At 39.6% G+C, this 23,283-nt stretch overlaps 1 protein-coding gene across 1 annotated transcript in view; it reads right to left on the reverse strand.

Moving 5' to 3' along the window:
- Positions 1–23,283, reverse strand: part of pde4d (phosphodiesterase 4D, cAMP-specific) — a 193,289-nt gene that overhangs the window by 156,414 nt on the left and 13,592 nt on the right. The window contains exon 3 of the mRNA XM_059338171.1: positions 6,740–6,978. Within this exon, the coding sequence (XP_059194154.1) occupies positions 6,740–6,978 (239 nt within the window). The remainder of the gene's footprint in view (positions 1–6,739; positions 6,979–23,283) is intronic.

A 23,283-nucleotide genomic window follows, 5' to 3' on the forward strand; every position in this document is an offset into this window, starting at 1 on the left:
ATTAAACACACTGCGGTTAAAATAAGATCACCTTGACAGTAATTCATTAAACTGAAGGTCATTACAGGATGTATCCCTGTGCCTGTGATGTCGACAGGGTACAGAGGTGTGCAAACATCCAGCCACCTTGTTAAATCTCTCCACCTCTGTTCTGTTTGTCATCATTTCCAGGGAAAGGAGACTTTCAGGGAAGACTGCGTCCTCTCCTTCCTCACCCTGCACTTCCCTTGCAGCGCTAGCCCATTACTCTGGAAGCTAACAGTGTGGGGAAAGCAATCTCTCCTGCTTTAACAGCAGAAATGCAATCATCTCACAACAAGGTGACTTAAACATGAGTGGCAAGTAAATGCAATGGTGGCAGGCCATCACACAGCAAAGAGAATAGAGGCACATGCATGCTCACATGGATAGGTCATGTGTGGCCCTTTACCTATTGAAATAACCAAACTCCCTGCAGAGCCACACTGATATAGCACAAGGACTGAATACTGCACCTGAAACTCAATTTGTACATTTGTTTAATGTATTTTCAACACTTTGTTCCTAAACAAGGTCATGGGTAAGATCATATCCCACAATGCAGTGGGAGTCACCTTCACTATGTACAGGATGGAAAAAGCTTTTTACATTGCTCACCACTCTAAGCCTTTCAGTCAGCATACTAAACATATATTATCATTAATATGTTTTCATATCTTTTCTTCAGTTTGTTTTATATTGTAGGCAGTTAACAAGAGGCAACATATTTCATACCTCCCTACTTCTGGCACCTTTGCTCAAAACACACCCATCTTCAAACTCGGCCATTATTTTGATCACATCTACACACCTGTAAAGTTTTGTGCCTCTTGCACTGTTTTGATGATATGGCCGTGACAACATCTGTCCACAGACTGATAAATAAACACCTGGAAAAGTCTTCTAAACTACTTTTGTTTTAGCTCCCGCTGCAAAACGCTGATCCAGGACCACATTTTGTCATGATGACACACACCCACAGACTCACAGAGGAAAACAATACCAGCCATATGCTGTTGCAGCTGGTAAAAAGTAGCGAAACTTTGCGAAGAGTTAGTTGGGGTTTAATGGTGCTCAATAATTTGCTATTATGTGCCCAAGCTAGTCCACAAGACCCAAGCATAATTGCCTTTAGTGGCTGTATTTTCTGCACTTACCTGGAGATTGTCACATCCAGTTGAATCAGCCTAGCTTACTCAGGAGCCCATGAATGACAATTTTCTATTTCAATGTTTTTTTTTTCTTTTCTACCTGTGTTGAATTAGACTATTATTTTGGGGTAATGTGAAAATAACTGAGGTGTGGTCAATAATTAGTGATTGCACCTAAATGGTCACAACACAATTTTATAAACCTTCCAGAACATAATTAAACTTTGTCCAAACTAAGTTGGTGTACCAATGTCTCCACTATAGATTAGAACACAGCCTTGTGTTCACAACACAAGCAGAATTAACCCAATCAATTCCACACAGTGAGCTAAGAGGATTTTTAATTGCAAAACAGCACTGGTATGATGAGATCCACATGAGTATCTGAATTTATGTTTCTGAATTGGTATCAGGAGTAGAGAGTGGGATCCGGGCATCCCTATCTACAATCAGCATGTATGATTCTTAAAAGAAAAAAGAAAGGTGAAAAACAGCTCAATGGCAATTGATTTCTGACATACTGCATATGACTCTTGGGTGGACATTTGCACTGACAAGTGTTGTCAGTGCACTAATGGCTTGTTTTTACCCAGTATTGAGCCAATATCCACTACTATTATTTACTTTTTCTGTATACATTTATATTTTTTTTTCTCATATTCATAACATAATGAACATCTGTTGGTTAGTGATTCAGTCAGTTCATTTGTTGATGTGTTGGTAATGAGCTGTACTCATCAGTGAGCCTTGTCTGCCATGCAATTATAAAGTTACAGTCTTTGATTGTACCTAAAAAAAACACATTACATTATCTACATTTACATGCAGATAGCAAAAAAAACTTGTTTGAGGTCATTTGTAGCAACAGCGAATTGACTCACAAAGGATTTGCATCTACCGGCACAATCAATATACAGGATGTTTATGTATTTTGAGCAACTGAGAGCTATGAACTGTACATTTCTACCCTTTCTATAGATTAAACAGAAGTTGTCATAAAAGCTGTTTGTTAGTCACTGAGGCCAGGCAAAGACAATACCACCAGAGCTGTTAAATGTGCAGAATCATTGTTTTATATTCCCGTTATGAGAGTAATGGTAGCAGTAATTTGTGCCATTCTTTGCCTGTGCATTAATACTTCAGACAGTCTCATTAAGCCGCATACAAAGTTAATGTCACTAAATTTGACCAAAAGTTGCAGTTGGAGCATTTAGTGTGGCACGTCTTCCATCCTTAATGCTTTACAACTGTATATTTCTTCCTCACCACTGTGCTGAATTATACATGAATCAAGCTCGAAGCAAAGTTAAGATGTATGGCCTTTGTTAAAATTCTCTCCGTTGCCCATTTTTCTCCCTACAGTCCATTTTTTCTGAACCTGCTCATACTCAGTATGTTCTTTTATAAAAGCAGTCCATCTTGCTTGATGTGGTGTTAACAGGACGGTTTGATAGTTGGGCTTTTCTCCCGTCAAAGGGCTGAATTACAATAAATCGAAATGGTTATATAATAAAAGACAAATATGTTGTGGAGCATATATATTACATTATACAACAAAACACTTTGAGTTCACGGTAGGTTGTGATTTTTTGGAGCGCTGCAGGCACTTTTGCTTTTTACTTACTTTTGTGAAATAAGATTACAAAAAGAACTTTAGCCTTTGAGGTTCTCAGAGATAAAGATAAAACAAGAAAAGGCCAGGACATAATTGAAAACAGTCGATAACCGTCTGAAGTAGTGGCGACAGTGACAAGCCTGTCCTGCCTTTGTCTTCCTTCAAATAATCACACAAACCGCTTTTAAATTGCTCAGTACTTGTCCAGCCAGTGAAGCAGGATTCTTAAAGAGTGGTCAGTTGTCACTTGGGAATAGTTTGCCCTTTTCTGAAGTCAATATTGTAATTACTGTGACAGGCCTGTATAGGTGCTGCCATCATGTGCTGCTGACGTCTGCAGGGTAGTGATCAGCTGGTAAAGCCACAATATAGAAATCCTGCCCATACACCCGCTCAATCACAGCTGTCAATCATGGCCATACACCCCCTTTTAATAGCAACAAATGACTAAATAAAACAGAAATATGAACACATGAACATACATCAGTGTAACAAGAACTACCTAAAATGACAGAAACCATTTTGGGAAAAAATGATTCAATGTGTTCTTGGATTTTTTAGTTAACATGGAGGGATGTTTTGTCTTTAGCTTTGGGGGTATGCCATGTCGTCCACCAAATGTAATACACGGTTGCCCATAAAGTTGGAATAATTTTGTTTTCAGACACAATCCTCTGGTAATTGTGGTTTCATTTTCATTGTGATATGTTTGGAAGAGTTTGATTAATAAAGTTTTGAGAAGATAAACACTTTATCTGGCAACAATAAATCACATTGTCACAATAATTTCATAGAAAGAGGTAAAAATATTTTATTCCAACTTTATGAGTAACAACTAAATCAACATACAGAAATTTGCTGAAACGTTTTTGGAGATGTGAGGGTGGCTGGCCGGGACTGTCAATCATGTGCAGTCAGGTGCATTTTCTGTTCTGATGGCATATTATACTTAATAGTTCATTTAATAGGCAGTACACAAGAAAGGGATGTTAGTATGCAATTTTGAACACAATCTATGTGTCTGACGCACCCAACTACAGACTAAAAAAATACTCTCTTTCCTAAGTCAACATGTTCTTGATATTTATGTACTAATTTTGAAGCAGAGGAAACTATTTTAACACTGTTGTGCATCAGTCGCCACGGAAATTGCTCTGCCTGTCTGAAAATGTAATTTAGAGCTAAATGACACCAGCTTTTTCTGTTTCCCTCTGAAGAAGTCTACAAGTCAATAACACTTCCTTCTTGTTTAAAGTCTCTCCACGATGCCTAGTAACATATTCTCTAATTAGAGCTCCTTTAACAAGCTTAGGCCTTATTAATAAGCTGTACCTCACTGCTCATTTCTCCATTGTTTATTCACTTCGTGAGTCACACAGGTCCAATCATCCTTGGCAAAGAAAGAGAAGGACAAGACGGGAACATGTAGGGGAAAACAGAGGCATTTTGTTTCTCACCTGGCAAATGATGAGCCATTGAACTGCATTATGGAGGTAGCATTAAGTTGATGAGGGAGATACAGAGTCTTTTGAAGCGTGGTATTACGAACAAAGACAAGTCAGAATAGCACCATTTTCTCTTTGATTGGCAAGCAAACTTCCATCTGTTCACATGTACAATGAAAATGCAGAACAATGGAAATTTCCACTGACAGATTACCACTGAATTTATATGCTATTTCCACCACGCTGGGTATATTTCTTTCTGGATCATTTTCCAAGTTAAATTATGACTTCCCCATTGGACCACTGCTTTTGATACAGCATACTGTTTGCTATGTTTGTTTCTGTCTCTCCTCAGAGAATGAAGCTGGTCGGAGACTTGGTGTCTATCTCTGCCAAACCTCATTTCATCTAAAACCACTCTGATACATTCTCCAGAGCTCTCCGGATAGGGTGTGATTTGTTTCTCAGTTGTTGTATGGTCATGTTTTCCAAGCGTGAGAGACTGTGAGTACACAGTAAAAGTAATGCTAAGCATTTCACATACATTTGTTTGTACCCTTTCTGTGTCGTAAAACTAAATAGTTGCCATAACCTTTAAAAACGGAGACTTTATTGTTTATGATATGCTACAAAAAATGTCACACTAAAGGTTGAGGTATAAATGAATGAATATATGTCATGTATAAGACAACTGTGTTGTTTTAACACTTTAGATAAATCAATACCACAGTGAAAATAAGCTGCAGCAAAGGTTTGTCTCAAACAAAAAGGGAGATATTTTTACTGCAATTTTCTGTCTGAGAGATTGCTTTTATCTTGTTTATGAGTTTTCAAATGGTGAATTACATTCCCTGTTTTAAGATTACTAAGTGGCAATGGTGACAAACAAATCTATTGGGCATAGTAATTTGATGAGTCACACTTTAGAGCAGGGGTAATTCAAATACCAGTGGTTTGCATGTTTTTAGTCCACCACAATCAAGCATGCTTAGTATTGCTGTTAACCATTTTCCAAATCATACCCTAATTGATTTCCTACCTTTCAGGCACTCATTAGCTTCAGCTAATTTCATAGTACAGTATGAAACAGTCAGCATCCCCTTTTAGATTAGTTATGATTTCTGTGCTTGAGTTTAACACATATATAATTAAACTTTGGCTTAGAACAAATTTATCTAGTTGTTTATTATTTTAAGTTAGACTACTTTGCCATGAATCTGGGTTAATTATGACTTCTTTAAAACTTTAAACATGGATGACTGAGAAAAGAGTGTAACAATACAGAGAACTTCCGGTAGCTTAAAATCTCAGTGCAGTGTAGACCTGTAGGAAATCTGAGCTGCTATGGCTTCTTAATTTAGCACGGCTCAGTACTTCTGCTAACCTGTCAGTCAGGCTCAGGAAAGTTTCCTTGAGCAAATGAAAATGATTAATAATCTCTGTCACTACTGCATATTTGTAACGGCTTATTGCCATCTCATAAAAACGTTTTTCCTTCTTATTGCTCACTACAGCATTGTTGTCTAACCACAAATTAGGACCGTGTTTTCATCCTATTGCCATTTGATTCAGTCAGAAATTGTAACTGATTGTTATTAATCGAAACATGGCTAAAATAAGTGTGTTTTTCTGTGAACCTGTCTAACTTACATTAGATTAATCTTAGCGCAAATGTCCCATGGTTGTCACAAAATCAGTAAGCCACACAAGAGTCTGGTCTGACTCTGGACAGGTACTTTTTAATTGCACTGGGAAAGAAGCAAGGATATTCCTTACGCAGCATCTTCTCCCGTTGCAGACTGGCTGCCAGCGAGACTGCAGGGACAATTTAATATTTATGCCTGGCATCTTCAACTTCGTGACAAAACCTGACATTAAAAAAAATCATGATCAAGGACTGAAACTACAGCCAAGGTTTAAAAAAAAGTGGGAGATTGTCTAAAACGTAAATAACATACAATGTGCTAATTGGATTTCTGACACATTTTCACCTGTAAACTGTACAAAAAAACATATTTTATGTTCAGACTAATGAACATTTGTTTTTGGTAAATAATGAAATGGGGGTTGTAACTGTGACAAAAATAAATAAATGACAGTGATGTAATGTTTACTGTGATGGATTAGCATATCATAAGTGAGTTTTAAGTGTCTTCAAGTAGATTTTATACCGTACTGACATTAATGAGGACAAAAAGGATAGAATCACAAAATGCGTGCGATGCTTTGGATTCAAGCAGCTGTAATTCAAGTAGCTGATGACAGAACAACGCACAGCCATTAGCGAGTGTTTCAGCGCATTTCAACCTGTAAGTACAGTGTCAGGTACTTAGCGAGTGATGTGTCCTCAGTCACTTCAGACAGCTGCTTTATTGATTGAACCACTCCACTCTACTCACCCTCTCCTCTAATTACCCATTCCACTAAAAGACATTTTGTAGTGAAAGGACACACGCACGCACGCACACACACACACACACACACACACACACACGTCCACACTGTCCTACCTGCTGGTGTCAGCAGAGGTGATGGCGATGAGTGGTGGGGCGCGTAGTGGCAGTGTTGTGGGCCGTGGTGGAACTGTGACTGTGTCTGGCTCTGACTTGCGGTCACAGTAGTACTGCTCCGCCTGTCTAAAGGCCAAAGGGGGCAACTGGACCGTACGGCAAGACAGCCTCCGCACCAGGAAGGGCTCCATGCAGGTGACCGGGCCCGGCTCTGGGGAGTCGGATGAATCATCGGACACCTGGTTGAAGGCAGGGGAAGTGTAGGTGAATTCTGAAGAAAACATGCAGAGAACTTTGAACTTTTACAAAAGACAGAAAGAAAGAAGTCCCTGCACAGGGATGGAGTGTGCTGCTTATGTGCCCTTGAGCAAGACACTGAATCCCTTACTGCTTGTGTGCGCCTGTGTGTGTGTGTGTGTGTGTGTGTGTAAACTAACAAGGAGCAGAAAATGTAATCCCCAGGGATTAATGTGATGATTCTTCTCCTTTTTAGAAAAAAAAAAAAGAACGGTGGGAAAAGGACTTCAAGCATATTAGTAACCAAGCGAAAACAGTAAAATGGCCAGTGGATGGTTTTGGCTGAAGCAGAATCCACTTATTAACTGAGTTCAAGATATGCAATGTTTGGTTGGTAAAAGTGAAAAAGGGCAAACGAGTGTAATTAAATTCTTTATTGGATGTATCCATGAAATGCCATAACAACCAACATATGTTGCAAGTTCCTGCTGTCTGTTTTAGCACAATTTTGCTTTATCTGCTTAAAGTCAAAAGGTTTCTCTAGTCATAAAAATCCCATTAAAATTTAAGACACCCAACTGTCCCAGCCTATGTGATACATCATGCTGAGCACATGATTGCTCACGATTTATTCTGGTGACCTCAGACCTTTAATCTAGCGACACTGCCAGTTTTCACTTGGCCATTCATCGATCATTAATTCTTTTTGTGGAAACATAATTGATTTAAGAACAACTCTTCTTAGTCTTGTAATCTCAGTTATTTTTGTATAGAAAATACAATTGTTGTCTCCAAGAGAAAAAGCCACAGTACAAATGCTAAACAGTGAATATATATTTTTGGATTCCTTGAGGGATGTTGTTGGTTTTCCAGATGGGCAACATGCTGCTTCCAGCTAGGCTGCTTCAATGGAGCTCAAAAGTAATCCAAGAAACAGCCAAAGCAAATATTTGTTTATTATTGTAGTGTAGTGTTGAATCAAGTGTAATTATTTCATTTTTTCCATATGAACATGTGGTCATATTTGGAAGGGGTTTCTGGTATTACCAAACAAGCTCTGTAGTTTCTCCATCTCTACCAAGTGTTTTAGCATCTTACAGCTCATTGATTTGGTTTTCTACTGTTTGGGTTCAATCCAGAAACTGTATAAAGAATGGACGACGTGTATCCACCTACTCCCACAGTGAAGCCAAAAGATTGCAGATACAGGTGCTGCCATCTTGCGCTGGGGAGGTCATTTGGAGCCAGAGTCCATGCAGCAGTGACAAATGGTCCTGCCCGACCAATCACACGTCAATAACAGCTGTCAATCATGACATTACACCCTCATTTTATGGAATGAAAAAAATAATTGCAATCAGAAAAATGAACACTTGAACAAATATCAGTGTGATGACATCTACCTAAACTGACAGACACCATCTTTGGGGAAAATGTATTTGACCTTGAGTTGTAAATGAATAGTTTAATTGTTGCCTTCCACACCTGGAGTCCTTCAGCCTTTCTGCATGGTCTCTTACGCAATACATGGGATAGTTTTGTTCATATTTACTTATTTGCATTTTACTGATTTAAAAGGGTGTATTTGCACAAAAGCAATCTGCATCTCAATTTAGCCCTTACACACGACTCAGATTGGATTATGTACTACACATTTCTGTATGAATAGCATTAAAATGAATGATTAATAAGAGAATAAACAGAGAAGCATCATGGAAAACCTGACAACATGATTCTAATCAGGAGGAATAATGATTTCCAGGGATAATATGTTAAATAAATTGCAGAGCAAAAAAAAATACCATGAGTATGAGTTACTCTGTTCAGGACTTAATGCAGGTTCAAAGATAAAGTCCCATAAAAAAACTCACTTGAGGAAAAAGAGTATGTTCAAAGTGAAAATGACACAACGCCCGAGTCACGAAGAAGAGAAAAAATATCAAATGATAAGAATTTCAGCAGGGGGCAAGCACCATGTGAAAGCTGAGACTGCCTGTTTCTGAGGTGAGACCAGTGTGAGAGGAAAAAGTCATTCTACAGTAGCAGGTCATCCTGGAGGAGACACATCAGGGGGTCAATGTACCATTAAGTAGTTCAGAAAAGTTGATTCTGCTGCAGAGGCAGCAGCAGAGCCTTTCCTTTAAAAGCATGAATGCTTCAAGGCAATTTCTCCTATATTATAGTCAAAACTTTCACATAATTCAGACAACTGGAAATCCATTAGCAGATATCAATCTTATTATGACAAATGCCAAACACATTGCTGAATGTAAATTAGTAGGTTTAATATTCAAATTGCTGTTTTGCTTTCTTTGAATTGGCCTCAAGCAAAAGAGGCATTTTTTCCCTCTAAACACACCCAGGACTGTGCTGGACAGAAGTGGAGAGAAGAAGCTCAATTCTGTGTTGTTTCTTTGGTACTCTGCCCTTGGGGACAGCACAGACGCAATCAGTTATTTGTGTATTGAGCGGGTTTCGAGACTATCTTTGATTCAGAACACACTTAAACACACAAACACACACATATGGAGTGAGGAGGTGGGACAGCATGATAAATTGAGGCTGGTTCTGTGCCATTAATCTTGCCGCAAACCATGAGGAGTTTCCATTTGTTCTCCATGAATAACAAGGTTTCCCTGTTAAGAAGGGTCAATGGTTTGCAGGTGACACCTCTACATTATTCAGTGAGTACAGCTATGGCCAATCCTTTATACACACATACACCACTGAATGTCAGATAAAGATAGTACAGCCAAAAGCCCTGGTTTGTCATGGCCGGGTTATCTACTGTTGGGCTTCTTTTTTTTTTTTTTACATCCCACCTACAGGCATGTGTGTAATGTGTGTGTACTTTGTTGCTTCCAAGGTACCATTAAGTCAACAAGTCCCCCAAACCCTCCCTTATTTAGCCCTCCCTAAATAAGTGCCCTTCCTGGTGGCATGACATCAACTCTTCCTCATATCCGAATGTAACATTTTTAACACGTTGTAAGTGTTGTGAAGTTTTATGGCCTCAGGTTAAGGCCACAAAACTGCATGTCCTGCAAAATGACTGCTGCCACTAGAGAACACAACTAACTACAAACCTTAATATGGGTCCTAATAAGGTGCTCTACAAAAAACCCACTGGGTCACTTTTTGGAGGGTATGGCAGTTTCCAATAAGCCCAGTGCTACCAGTATTCCTAAGATAAATAATACTTCATGTTGTTGTTAGAATTTGATTTAAACAACATGTACACACAAAAAGCACACAAGGTTATTCTACAAGACATGGCCACAACATTACCAAATGCAGGACTCTCATCAGCTGCTTTTGTATTTTAATTGTGGAAATCCCCTCTAAAGTTCTTAATAATTCAAATGACATAAAACCATTTGGCATGCAGTGGACCTGGAGCTTTTTAGGGGGCGCTTGGGTCCGAGCCCCATCGGCAGTTGCTCGCTTTTGCCTAGTTAATAGTTCAGCCTTATTTATAATAATCATGTCAGATCAACAGGCTGAAATTAATTCCCTATTTTTCTTATTATTTTGTGTGTTGCAGATTTTCATACAGCAGATTGATTTGCTGTGCCAAGCAGAGGTACCAATGGTGTGTACATGGCCTGGGGCAGCCTGCTGGATAAAAACACCTACTCGCCCTCTAAGCGCAAACAAATGAATTATCCTGGCAGTTAGCACTATACGCTGCCCCTTACAGCATTATATGTCTCTATTAGACCAGAAGGACCTCTCAGAGCACTGACCTGTGTATGTGTATGTATGAGTGTGTGTGTGTGTTTGTGTGTGTGTGTGTGTGTGTGTGTGTGTGTGTGTGTGTGTGTGTGTGTGTGTGTGTGTGTGTGTGTGTGTGTGTGTGTGTGTGTGTGTGTGTGTGTGTGTGTGTATGTGTGTGTGTCCTCTCCCTCTTTGTCGTGACTATTCTAAGCCACCCTCAGTCGTGTAGCCCAAACACCTCACCCCCCTCCACCCATCCACCCTTGCATCCATCAAGATGCCAATCTTCATCCAGGAAGCCATCGAGCCTTTCATTCCTACATAATTACCTGTATTAGACTCACTGCTACAGACGGTGGCTTACAGAGGATAACGAGAGGGCCAACATGATTAACCCTCACTTTTCATCAGGCTGAAGGTAAAGCAGACGGATGATTGATTAAATGAGGCAATGAAGTTATGCAAGTATGAAGCATGACCTTTTCAAAAGTATATTAACAGATGACGTAGCGATTTATGTAATGGCCCGAATTGCTTTCTTTGTTACTCTTAGGCATTTTCACACCAGGGACAAAACAAAGATGAGAAATATTCATAGATGATTTTTTTGTGTTCTAACCTTTCACACCAAGGCCAACAGGAATATTTACCTTCAATGTACTCCACTGAAAATTAAAGTTTTGCACCATCAGTCAATGCTGGGTTGGGTTGGTGTTTACATATAAAACAAAATTTTTAAAAAGGCCAGATTTAAGAGACCACTCAAGTCTAGAGCACAATATATTGCAGGACCAAATGGATCAATCGATCAATATCCATACTGTTGTGTGACGGTATGAACAGAATTAGGACAGACTAAAGTCTGAGAAAAAAATTGTTTTATTGTCATCTAAATGCAGAAATTACAACGGCTGCGAGAAAACCGCAAGTCTCTGTTTTGTTGTGGACAGACTCGTGAAGATATTTTCAAATTTTCATCTGAAAAGACCTTTACATTGATGTTATAGGTATATACTATGTGGTGTTTCTTTCTAGATCTGTACTTGACATCTGAGGAAATGAAATAAATGTAATAAAAAGAATATGTAAATGATAAATTGATTCCCTGAAGAAAACTAAGAGAAAAGGCTAGTGGAAAATATTTTAGTCACGTCAAAGGCCATTAGTTAAAAGTACTACACAAGAGACTGACGAAAGTACAAAGATGGGACGTGTGTGTGTGTGTTTCCCATGTAAATTATATACATAGTCCTTCACTTTCAGTCACTTGTGCTGTCTCTAATGCCTGAAGAGGCCCTTTATGATAAGTGGGATCAGTGAAAGGTTAATTGGTCTACTGTGACTCCGTGCTCTCTGTGTACTTCATGTGCCAATCCATTGGTGGTTTGCTCCAACTCTTTAGGTAGAGTGGACTGCGGGTCACATTTTATGAAATCAATTGGGATCATGACATCCCAACTCATGTTGTGAATTTTCAAAACGTTCTTTTATTTTGTGGGATGACGTAGAGGTTAACAAACAAGATCACAAACAATGACAGTTTATTTAATTCCAAGTTCTTGCAGGGCACAAATGCAGTTTGCATCATTATCGGTGGTGGCTTAGCATTATTCATATTAATGTTTTTGTTTTTTTTAAAGGGATTTAAGACATTTGTAGCTGGCACCGTTGGTCAGTTTTACTGGGAAAAAATGACAGCTTTAACTACTGTAGCTTATAGCTAGCTTACCAACATCAGCTCTGTGTGGTGGTTGAAAACATACACGGCAGATAGAATAGATAGATTTATACCTTGTTTGTATTTGTATGTTTCACCTTCATAGGAGAAACGTCTCACTCCAGCTGGAGTTGCTGGAGTTTAAACCTTCCCATATCCAACAAAGAGCGGAAGGAACTGCTAATGTTAGCCTCTGATTCTGTAGCACCCAAGACCAGGCATGCCTCAGTCCTTCACAGGGCATTTTTCTAACATAACTCCACAAATTACTGCAAAGTATTTGGCTAATGACAAGCTTTCTGACTGTAGACGTACTGCTTTGATACTACAAGGCGGCTAAGAAGGATGCTAGTTAACATAGCATGTTAATTTATGCAACTTACTAGTAGATAAACATTCTGATTAATCCACATGTTGCAGTTAGGCTTTTGTATTCTGGGTATTGAAAAATGCATTGGGCTCCTGCACATAGAAAAATCCCAACCTTGACAGGCTGATTGCATCTAGTTAAGGGAAAGGTTTAGCTGTCAACAGTTAATTTAGCATAGGGAACTGGTTACCCAAATGGAGCTGTAGTAGTAGTAGTAATATAGTCAGTGAATGATGTTAGGCATTAGAAAGTGCAGGTTCCTTTCAGCAAATGTAAGAAAAAGAACACAAACTTAAACTCTTCAGAGACTTATATATATATATATGTATATATGCAGATAATTGCCATAGATAAAGCAGTCATGCCTTCATTTTATGCAATGGTGAAGAAGTACTTCAGTCACTTCACAAAGATGTGGTTTGAGTGGGCATTTAATGTGGTTTTAGTGGCCAAGATACTAAATAAATCAATGCAAAATGAGTCCTGTTCTGACTTGAGCTCTAAGTTCACCTGTTTACACGGCCCTGAGAGAAAATCTGATAGAAGAGAGTTTCTGTGAGGCCAGCGAGGGATATAGTTTGTTTCAACAGCCTCAGGATACTTTGATCATGACAGCACATCAATATGTATTACCAACCGAAGTCTCTCTGCCCATTATAAAATAGATATTCTACTGATTTGAGGGGAAGCCAACACACAAAACTTGAGAAAAACACATTATGCTTTTATTATGGAAATGGTTAAAAATGTATGTGAATGGCAATTTACTTAACAATAAAATAATTCAGCACCTTTCCTGCTGGAGGTTGTAGCGTTTGATGAAGACTCTTTATGGGAGGCTTATCAGATATGCAGGTAGTTCTATATTGGCAGGGTTTTTTTCCCCTGAATGCAGCTCATTTATTCATGTGATGACAGAGATACGTCCACATCTTCGCTCATTTTATTGCATTCCCTTCATCCTTATTCAGTCCTATTCTTTTCTTATCCTTAGACTTTGTGATGAAGCCAAACTACTGCTTTTTACTGTTCCACCTTTCAAATGGTCCTGCTGCACGTTAGGTAACAGGCATCTCTGCTTTCATCCATGTCCATTTTCAAGCTACGTCACTGGGGACTGTTTCAAATGAGGGTCTGCTATTAGAGGTTTTAAAGTTACTCCCTCCCTTGTGTTTGGTTTATGAATTATATTACACCTCATTATCAGCAAAAGGAAGCCATCCCTTGTTTCATGAACTGAATTTTTCATTAGCACCTTTTTTCTGCTGACCTTTTGAGAGATTAAGATTGCACCAAATATTGGTCGGGTGTTATTTTGGCCTTGAGTGAAAACAACACCTGGACAAGAGCCCTGAGCCCTATCAGCTCTTTTTGTTTTGATAATTGTGCTCCTATAGAAATTGCATAGAAAGATAATGGTCTGAAATAATCAGTATGCAGAACACATGTTGATTCCTGCAAGAGCTATCCTCCTTCCTTGATGTATCTTCCTTTATCTTTTCGCAGTTTTTCTTCCCAACGCCATGCGCTGAGAGTTTCAGAATATGACCTTTGATGAGCTGAGACGTTCTCTCACTCGCTCTCTTCAAGAAATCTCATCACTATTTCAGTTTCTTATGGCATTACATAAATGTATGTTGCAAAGCACATTGTTTTACATTCAAAGACAAGAGACACTGAATCAGCATCCATGTTCATGACACGTTTTTTTTTTTTTTAAAAACAGGTGAATTGAATTTGAGACAGGACCAGACCAGCACAACACAGGATCAAACTCAGCGGAGTGGCCTCCACATGGCTCTTAAAATCACATGCAAACATGGAAGTCAGGGCTGGGCAGTGTGAGGATATACATCATCAAAACAATATAAAAAAAAAAACAATCAGATTCATTCTTCTGTTTCTATGTTGAAAAAACAGAGACCTAACTGCATTATGACAATATTTACGCCATTCGGTTGACGCTTTACGTTCTGATCCTTGACAGTGAGAGCAAAGTAAGGGTGACACATAGAATCGTTGTTTTGCTATCATGTAGTTTGGAGTATAAAAAAATAGGCTTTCCCGATGTGGTTATTTCATGAAGAATATGTATCTATATCTATATCACACACACTGGGGTGACATGGCTTTTGCAACGACAACGTCCTGAAGTTGGTCAGTGTCCCTTGCCCTCAGAGATGAAGACTCTACGGTATAGCTCCTTGGCCTCAGTTTTTTTACGTGTCCGGACAGCGTGTCAGTTGCCACTCCCTACATGCATAGTAGCTTTTTCAAAATAAACTTCTGTATTCTGAGCATTGCTTGAATGCCGGCATGGGTAGTCAGCAGTGTGAAGTGAACACGTGGAGGAGAAAATCAAGATTACAATGCACACAGGGTGACTTTATTCTCTGCTCAGTAGGTCATTACTCCACTTTATCTCTAAATAACAAATACTTGTTTTCTGCTGTATTAATGCTCTGAATGTCGTGTACTACAGCACCTTTAACAAAACAGCTGTGATCACAAAATGCCTCAAGAGTTCGTTTAAAACCTGCACCATACTCAGTATGTGCAACCCTTCCTTGTCTGTGCCATCATTCATCTCTGTGCTCTGAATTTAGTAATTGATTTTCATCTGAGAAAGATATTACATGGATTCTGGGTAAAGCCTGGGAGCAATGTGAGAAGCGACTGGGATAGAAGTTAAGACTGAAAGAGAGAGAGAGAGAGAGAGAGAGATTAGAATAAATATAGAAAGCAGGAGAGGGGGTGAGAGAGAAATAGAGAAAAAGAGATGAAAAGGAAAGATTGCTATTTGAGATGCTGTAAAAAACCTGGTTGAAAAAACAATTCAGTCTTTCCACTTATCTGGTGGTACATAGGCAGCTCTCGGCTGTCTGGAACTACATTAGAAACAAAGGACAGAGAAGAAGTTTCCCTCTCTTCTCCATCTGAATAGCATTGACTCTTAAGAGAACACAAACTGTATGCAACCTGATATATTTTGGCAGAGTTGATACCCATGGCTCATGTTACTCTATAATCTGAATGTCTCCACCTGTCACAGGTTTGCTTGGCACATGCCGTCTCAGTAAAAGGGTTGCCTCAACAACACAGGTTTATCTTTCGTTCCATCGTAAGAGTTACTGGAATTTACAACCAGGGTGTGTGTTTTTACTGCGTCATCTGATGGTTCAGCTGTAAAGCACAGTATCCTGTGGGGTAATAAAAATTAACTCAGTTCATCTCCTACAGTACACAGTGCTCAGAGCTTTACAGCAGATTTATCAGGGTCAGTGGATGAAGAAAAGAGGGCTGGTGGGTTGTAAATGTACTGTTTTACTCCTCTTTTTGCCTTGGATCTACAACATGAATAATTCCACAGACACAGGAACATGGAAGCAGTGTTTTGCATTATAAACTAAAATAATGCCAACCAGTCAAGTTGCAGTTTACATATTTTAAACATTTTACTTGACTTTGACTTTAAAGGAGTTGAACAAAATGTATTAAGTGTATTTTTTGGTGAAAAATGGATGATCCACATTAGGTTTAAGCTAGCCTGGGTATACCCATACTGCCTTGCACGCTCGATTTCATTTCGAACCTGCAGGCAGTCTGGCAACTACGGCCGTTTCTTAGCCCTGTTTTAGGGATCCAATCACAGAGCGGGGAGGGACGGCAAGACGATGACAAGTACTACTCGGCAGATGGAAGCTTGTAGTTTTCTTACAGATCCAACATGGCTGCAGCAGACGCGAAACTCTGTTTCGATCTAGCTGACGGCGTTTTAAATAGTTTAGAGCGAAAGTTGATTTTAAAAGAAAAACAACATTTGACTTTACACTCCTGTTTCACCACGAAAAAGGATGTTTTAGCCTTGCTTCCAACAGGATTTGGCCAAAGCCTAATCTACCAATAAGCCCCGCTACCGCTCACTGCTGTAACGCTGGTGATCTCACTACGAGCCGGGGGACAGCAAACCTGCCGAGTTGCAGCAGCAGCTTGTCTATTGCTCATAAAATCAATGGATGTGTGTGGCTGAATGACATGAGGGGGAAATAAGGCATAAAAATAAATAATCTTGCAGAAAGCGAGAACTGGAGAAGCAAAGCAGCAAGCCACACACACACACACACACACACACAGCTGGTAGACTGTGAGCTGAAACTACAGAGCAGCCAGAGTCAGAACATGCTGCAGAAAAGCATTGCAGAAGCAGAATTGAGCATTTTAGTCAAAGTAGAGATGGGCTAGTCTGGCTATGTAAACATCAATTTCTGTCGCTCTACATACGTCATCTGGTATAACTGATACGATTGGCTAAGAGCTACGTACAGACGCTTTTGATAGACATTTGTAGCGCCCAATAAACGGTTCTGGAGGATCGTAAACCACGCCTCCTCTACGGAGAAATGAATGGCTGGTGTCCAGACTAATCTCATTTGTCTGGCGTAAGCCAGGCGAAAGTTAAGCTATAGTTTAGTTTCAATTTGGGGCAGCGAGAGTGGGGGGATATTACATTTACGTATATCACAATCCAAAGCATATTCATAACGTTATCAACTCTTATGGAGATCAGAGCAAAATTTTGGATAACCAATAGGCACAAGTCTATTTAAACACATATTCAGCCCAACAGCACAGAAGATCTATGTGGTCACAATGTCCTCTTCTGTTGCTGGAGATTTATGGTGTTGAATAATGGCCAGAAAAGTGTTTTTGCAGAAAATTATGATGTCACAGAGAGGTTGACCTTTGGATATAAAATGTCATCACTTCATCATTTCATCCTGTTAGACATTTGTGTGTAGTTAATTCAGCGTATTCATTTTTGAGTTATGTGTTGTGAGGTCACATAGACCTTGAGCTCTGACCACCAAAATCTAACCAGTTCATCCTTAAATCTAAGTTGATGATTATGTCAAATTTGAAGAAATTCCCTAAAGATGTTCCACACATATTGTGTTCACAGAGGTGGGGCAGACAGAGGGACAACCTGAAAACATAATGCCTCCGGCCATGGCTGCCATTGTACTGGAGGGGTAATAAAAAAAACTAGGGGAACCATGTTTGATTTGAAAATGGCATGGCAAAAGTGACATTACCACGTTTCACATCTCCATGTTTATTTCTCATGCCTACAGATAACATGCTGTGGATTTACAGTACTACAGAGGGGAAAGCAGAAAGAAGATAACACAGAGAGGTGATTTCAAGATGTTTCTTTTAGTGCACACTACACATAACAGAGATGTTTTTCACTGAAAGTGGCAGTAAATTGTTTAGACCTTTACTGGTTCTTGAAGGTCTTGATTCTCCATCAACCATCAGAAAACCTCAGTTTTATCACACATTTACTGTGTGAAAACAGTGTGTGTCTGCAGCTGCACCACAAGTGACAGTTATGCTGAATTCAAATATTTTTTGCTATTTACCTTCCATTGTGTGGGATATCAAACATCTCTAAGCCCATGCTAGGTGCCTGCTGCTACTGTTATATGCAAATTGCCTTTCTATTCTTAGACATTCAATGCATACATTAAGCATGGGTGTTTTTTCTCCTCTATTTTGTATCTCAAGTAACACTGTCTTACATTTTCATATTTGCATCACCTTGGGCTGTACAATTTGAATAAACATGCTATTTTTTATGCTGCTGTAGCATGCCTAAGATCAAATATATACTAGCATGCTTCTAATGAGGTTGCATCAAGTGTGCAATTTCGCAGCAGGATAGCAGCATATGGCGGTTTGTAAGGGGGGAAAAAAACAAAGTGGACACTACAGAGGCACATATCTGTTTGTTTCCTTCGGATCAGCAAGGAAAAGTGACAAAGATGAGACATGAGATTAAGTGTGAGAAAACTAGCAGGACAGATGATAAGGAAGTAACAATGGTGCACTGAAGTGTCATATTGGAGGTGAGGGAGATGAATCAATCTGTTTCAAAGAGTCCCCTCTCAAATAGCCTGAGGTAGGAGAAGAAATGTCTGGCAGGGACAAGACCTAAAGTCGTCCTTGACTTCATGCATGGCTCTGTGATGCACTGGTCTGTGCACGACAAAATTTGATGAAACACCCAGGAGGCACAAACCAACGGGGAGGGGGATAACCTTTGCATCAGAAGCAGACAGATATGATAGATAACACTGATAGGAGGCTGATGTTATCTCACAACACATTTTCTGTATTTTCCCCATTTCTGTAAAAGGTCAGGGTCACTGTACTGTTTTAAAGAGAGTTAAAGTCGAGTCTATTAGAGATGTTTTATATCTACACACAGTAGTTCTGGTGCATGGATGGTTCTATAATAGAAAAGTGAGACAGAAAGGTACCACGTGCCATCTGTGAATTGATTCTTGGATAACTGTGACATGAACAGCATGGCAGATTCATCCCTCCATGAATCTTCTATGTCGACCTTCCCGGGCAGAGTTCACACGCCGCTCTTCATGCATCAGCCGCACATCCGCGTTGAGAACGCTGCCAAACACCTTATGCAAGATTAATCACACTTTAAATGCAGTCAACAGGCTGTGAAATGAGAAAGCCGAGCGGGTGGTAATGTTTCTTTGCACAAGGTGTAGCAGAAAAAACAAATATCAGGGCTGCCTACGCCTCTACCTATGTGTGCAGGTGATGACTTTAAGAGCACGCTCCCCATAGACAACAGAACGGGCAGAGAAACCCTGACAAGTACTGATAAATAAAACAAATTTGGCCTGTCAAGTTTTGGCAAGCTTGAGGGGAAAAACACATATAATCTTCCTGAGTGCCCATGCCCTCATTGTATGGAGCTGCCTGCTAATCTAATTACATGTTTCAAATATGCAGTAGATTGCTCCACTCTCATAAATACATAAGCAGGCAGATAAGCACTGGCTCAAAAATAATTAACAGTGTTTGCAGTGTGCCTGTCAAATCAGTGATAAGAAAACTGATAATATCATGTTTAACATCAACTACTGCTGTGTATGATGCTGTGAAATGGTTATTTGAGTGGATTAAGAGGTTTGAAAAAAGAGATTTTACTCCCTGAGATATTAAAACAATATTATTGTTACAGATAAGAGGTGTCTGTCTTTAATGGCTCTCATAAATCCTGAAGTGGATTCCAGCAAGGCTGCAGTGGCTTTTTGGGAGTGTTTTTGCTCCTTTTTAAACCGTCTGTGTAAGAGGTTAGGGAATTACATAAATCATTATGTGTTGTCCAAGCCCTTTATTCAGTTATCCCTCGTCCATTTTCTTTATTTGATCTCCTGCAGCTGTCTCTTCTCTCGCTCATCCTTCAGTCACTTTTCCGCTTTTGATAATGTTTCCCTTCCTCTGATCCTGTTCAATCTAATTTACCAGCTTTTTTCATTCAATATCTTGTCATCCACTTCCCCTCTGCTCATCCTGCCAGCCCTCACCTGTATGTGCAGAGTGTCAACTGGCTTTACTGCTAATTAATGTGATTTTAAGTAATCATATAATCCAAATCCAAATTGTCCTCCCTCTTTGCAGTCTTCCCATGCATTAAAACTCGAAACCATCATCTTCTTGCATCCCCCTGTACGTTCACCTCAAAACTCGCCCTCCTTACCCTCAAGGCCGGAGAGGCCCGAGCACATGGCCTGGATGCTACCCTGCTGGGCTCTAATTGGCGATCAAGATGTGCGCGGGAAGGAGATGGAGCGGCGTTTGCCCATTTCTATTCCCTCATCACATTCACAGGGCCACAGTCACATCTGCGTAACCATGGTGATGCTGATAAGGTGACTCATGACTATTCATCAATGGCGCTGCCTGATTGGACAGCCCCCGAGAGCCTTGCGAAACGTATTCATCAGCTCTGCCTGTGTCCCTGCTCTACCTCAATATGCCCCTCAGGATGATGAGGGAGCATCTCCGCTGCTCTCAGTTTGTTTTTTCACAATCACTTCTTGTCTTAACCTCACCCCAAAGCCCTCCTCTCTTGTCTCTAATTAACTGTCCTCTTGTGCCGTCCCACCCATTCCTCTCGCAACACTTGTCTCCTTTCTCTGCCCCCTTGGCCTGCTCTCTCCACTCTCTCTTAATTGATGAGAATCACAGGCACATCTCACATGAATTATTGCTCGCATTGCCGCTGCTCGGTTACAAATCCCGCTCACTCCCGCTTCTCACCACTAACAAAGGGAGAAAACATTAAAAATTCAATATATTTTTTTCCCGGGACATGTTTTAGAACTGTGCAAAGTTTAAAAATTCTCAATGGCACAAAATGTGAATCATCAATCAGCTTTTGTTCCATTAGTAGCGGCTTTATTTCATTTTAAAGGTCATCTGTTCCCGTCACTAGTGTTTTTTTTAAATAACAATTTACATTTATGCAGCTCTTTTTAATATTGTGCCTGTGGGACTACATGGTTTTTGTTTTAACGTAATGTTATGCATCAGTGTGAGCAGTCTATCTAGCAGGCAATCATGTCTTTATATGTATGGTGACCTATTGCTTTTGTGTTTGTACACAGGAGAAAGTGCAGCACTGTTTAATACTTACTGTTTAAAGGAATAATGTGCAATTCCTGGCCACCTACGCTAAAGAAATAACTAGCAGCATTTCACTGCGTAATAGAGAGTCGATCCAAATAGCATTGTTCTTTTTCGGTACAGATTGTGTTGTCAATAGTTGCACTAAATATGTATTTTATTAAACAACCAATGTGAGATGTTACTTAACTGCCTAAAAAAATAAGTTCCACATCAAACCACATCTCCTTACTTGCCAAGAGCTGTCTCCAGAGGTCGAAAAATATGCCAATGTTTACTCGTTTTGCTTCTTATCACTGTTTATCTCTGAATCCTATAAGGATTAGGTGCAGCACCCAAGACAAATGAATGCAAAATCAATGTGAAGGGCATCAAAGCTAACACATTACTTTTCCCAGAACTAATGGTTGTATTGGTCTCCAGTGGACTTCTTAAGCAAGTTTTGCCTTTAATCTTTTTGGTTGCTGTTTATTTATAATCTTATCTAACTTTTCCAACTGTTAATAATGGTCCAATATTATGGGAAATTGCATATTTCACTTGGTTGGAACACTTAATATTTTCTATGGGGAGTGCTCCCAAACCTTGTTCCAAATAGGTGCATTTAAGTCTACCACAAACTGAAGTAAAACTGACATCATTCCTTCTCTGCCACTTAACAACTTTCTTGCTAGTAGCGTGTGGTTGAGATGCTGAAAAATAAAGCCCAGAGCTTTAGCCACCCTTGAGCCTCTTACTTGGTGCTGTATCTTCAACATGATTGACAAGCTCTCGGGGGAAGTCTCAGCCTTTGTCTCTTATGTTGGACTGAAGTCAAACAGGATGCTGTTTGAATGAATCACTTTCGCCTCTTAAGGTACAACAGGCTATATTGTTCGCATGCTAAATCCAGTAGATATCTCCGCAGCATAATACATACAAGTTACTTATTCACATTCTGTTGATAATATATATATTTGTTTTAAACTAAAATTCTGTACACATTGTACCTTTAATATATATTGTTAAACACAACACTGGTGCAGTACACTTCTCATATCCCACGAAGCTACAGCAAGTGCATATTTTATTTTATTTATTATTTATTTGTATTGTTGTTTGCACTTACAAACATACAATCATAAAGAAAGAGCAGTACAAGAAACAGTTCAAACGTGCAGGGAACTGCATTTCAACTGTAGAACTGATAATAATCCAGTTTCTATTCACACCAAGACAACCAGGAAACGTGTGGGAAATTGCATCAGGTTCCAATGGCCGTTTAGCCATTTATGCCTAGTCTCTCACTATGGTTCACATTGAAACGTGGACTATATGGCCAACCTACCGCAAGTATGGAAATACTGTTTTTCTCTCTTTAAATCTGGCTGACATGCCCACTAGACTTTCCAGGGGAAATGCTCCATCTGCATACTTAATGTATATCCTCTCTGGTGTCAACCAATTTGAAAGACTCGCACACTGGCCCCACGTTTCAACTTCAACTCAAGGTCAACCACAGACGAGCATGATTGAATATCTTATTCATGCACAGGGGTATAAGCCTGAGAGTGTCTTCTGCTACTGCTTTATCTGAGCTCCATCTCTAGTTGAACACAGTGGCTCTGACCTCTCTAGTTAACCCATCTCTCTCTAGCATTTCCAGGATGCTGCCTATTAAATCCAGATGGATAGTGGTGGGTGATGGACAGCTTGCACAAGCTCTGACAACATGATGTGAGAGCCCAGATACAGTCGGTTACATGTTGATGGTGGTGTAGCTGTTGTGGGGGATGGGCGCCAAAGGAGCTATGCAATGAAAGGAAAATACCAGTTTTGAATTTGTGTGAAGACTGTATAAATTAGAGCTATATATAGTACAGTTGACACTATTGTACTGACATATAAATTCGATCATTAAAATTATTGGTTGCCATGTATGCTTGTCAAGTATGTGTGTATTTTTTGCATGAAGAAAAAAATCATATTTAATCTCAACCGAATCATTCAACAAACAAAGCT

The sequence above is a fragment of the Centropristis striata genome, chromosome 7 (genome assembly GCF_030273125.1).
Source record: "Centropristis striata isolate RG_2023a ecotype Rhode Island chromosome 7, C.striata_1.0, whole genome shotgun sequence".
Taxonomy (NCBI): Eukaryota; Metazoa; Chordata; class Actinopteri; order Perciformes; family Serranidae; genus Centropristis; species Centropristis striata.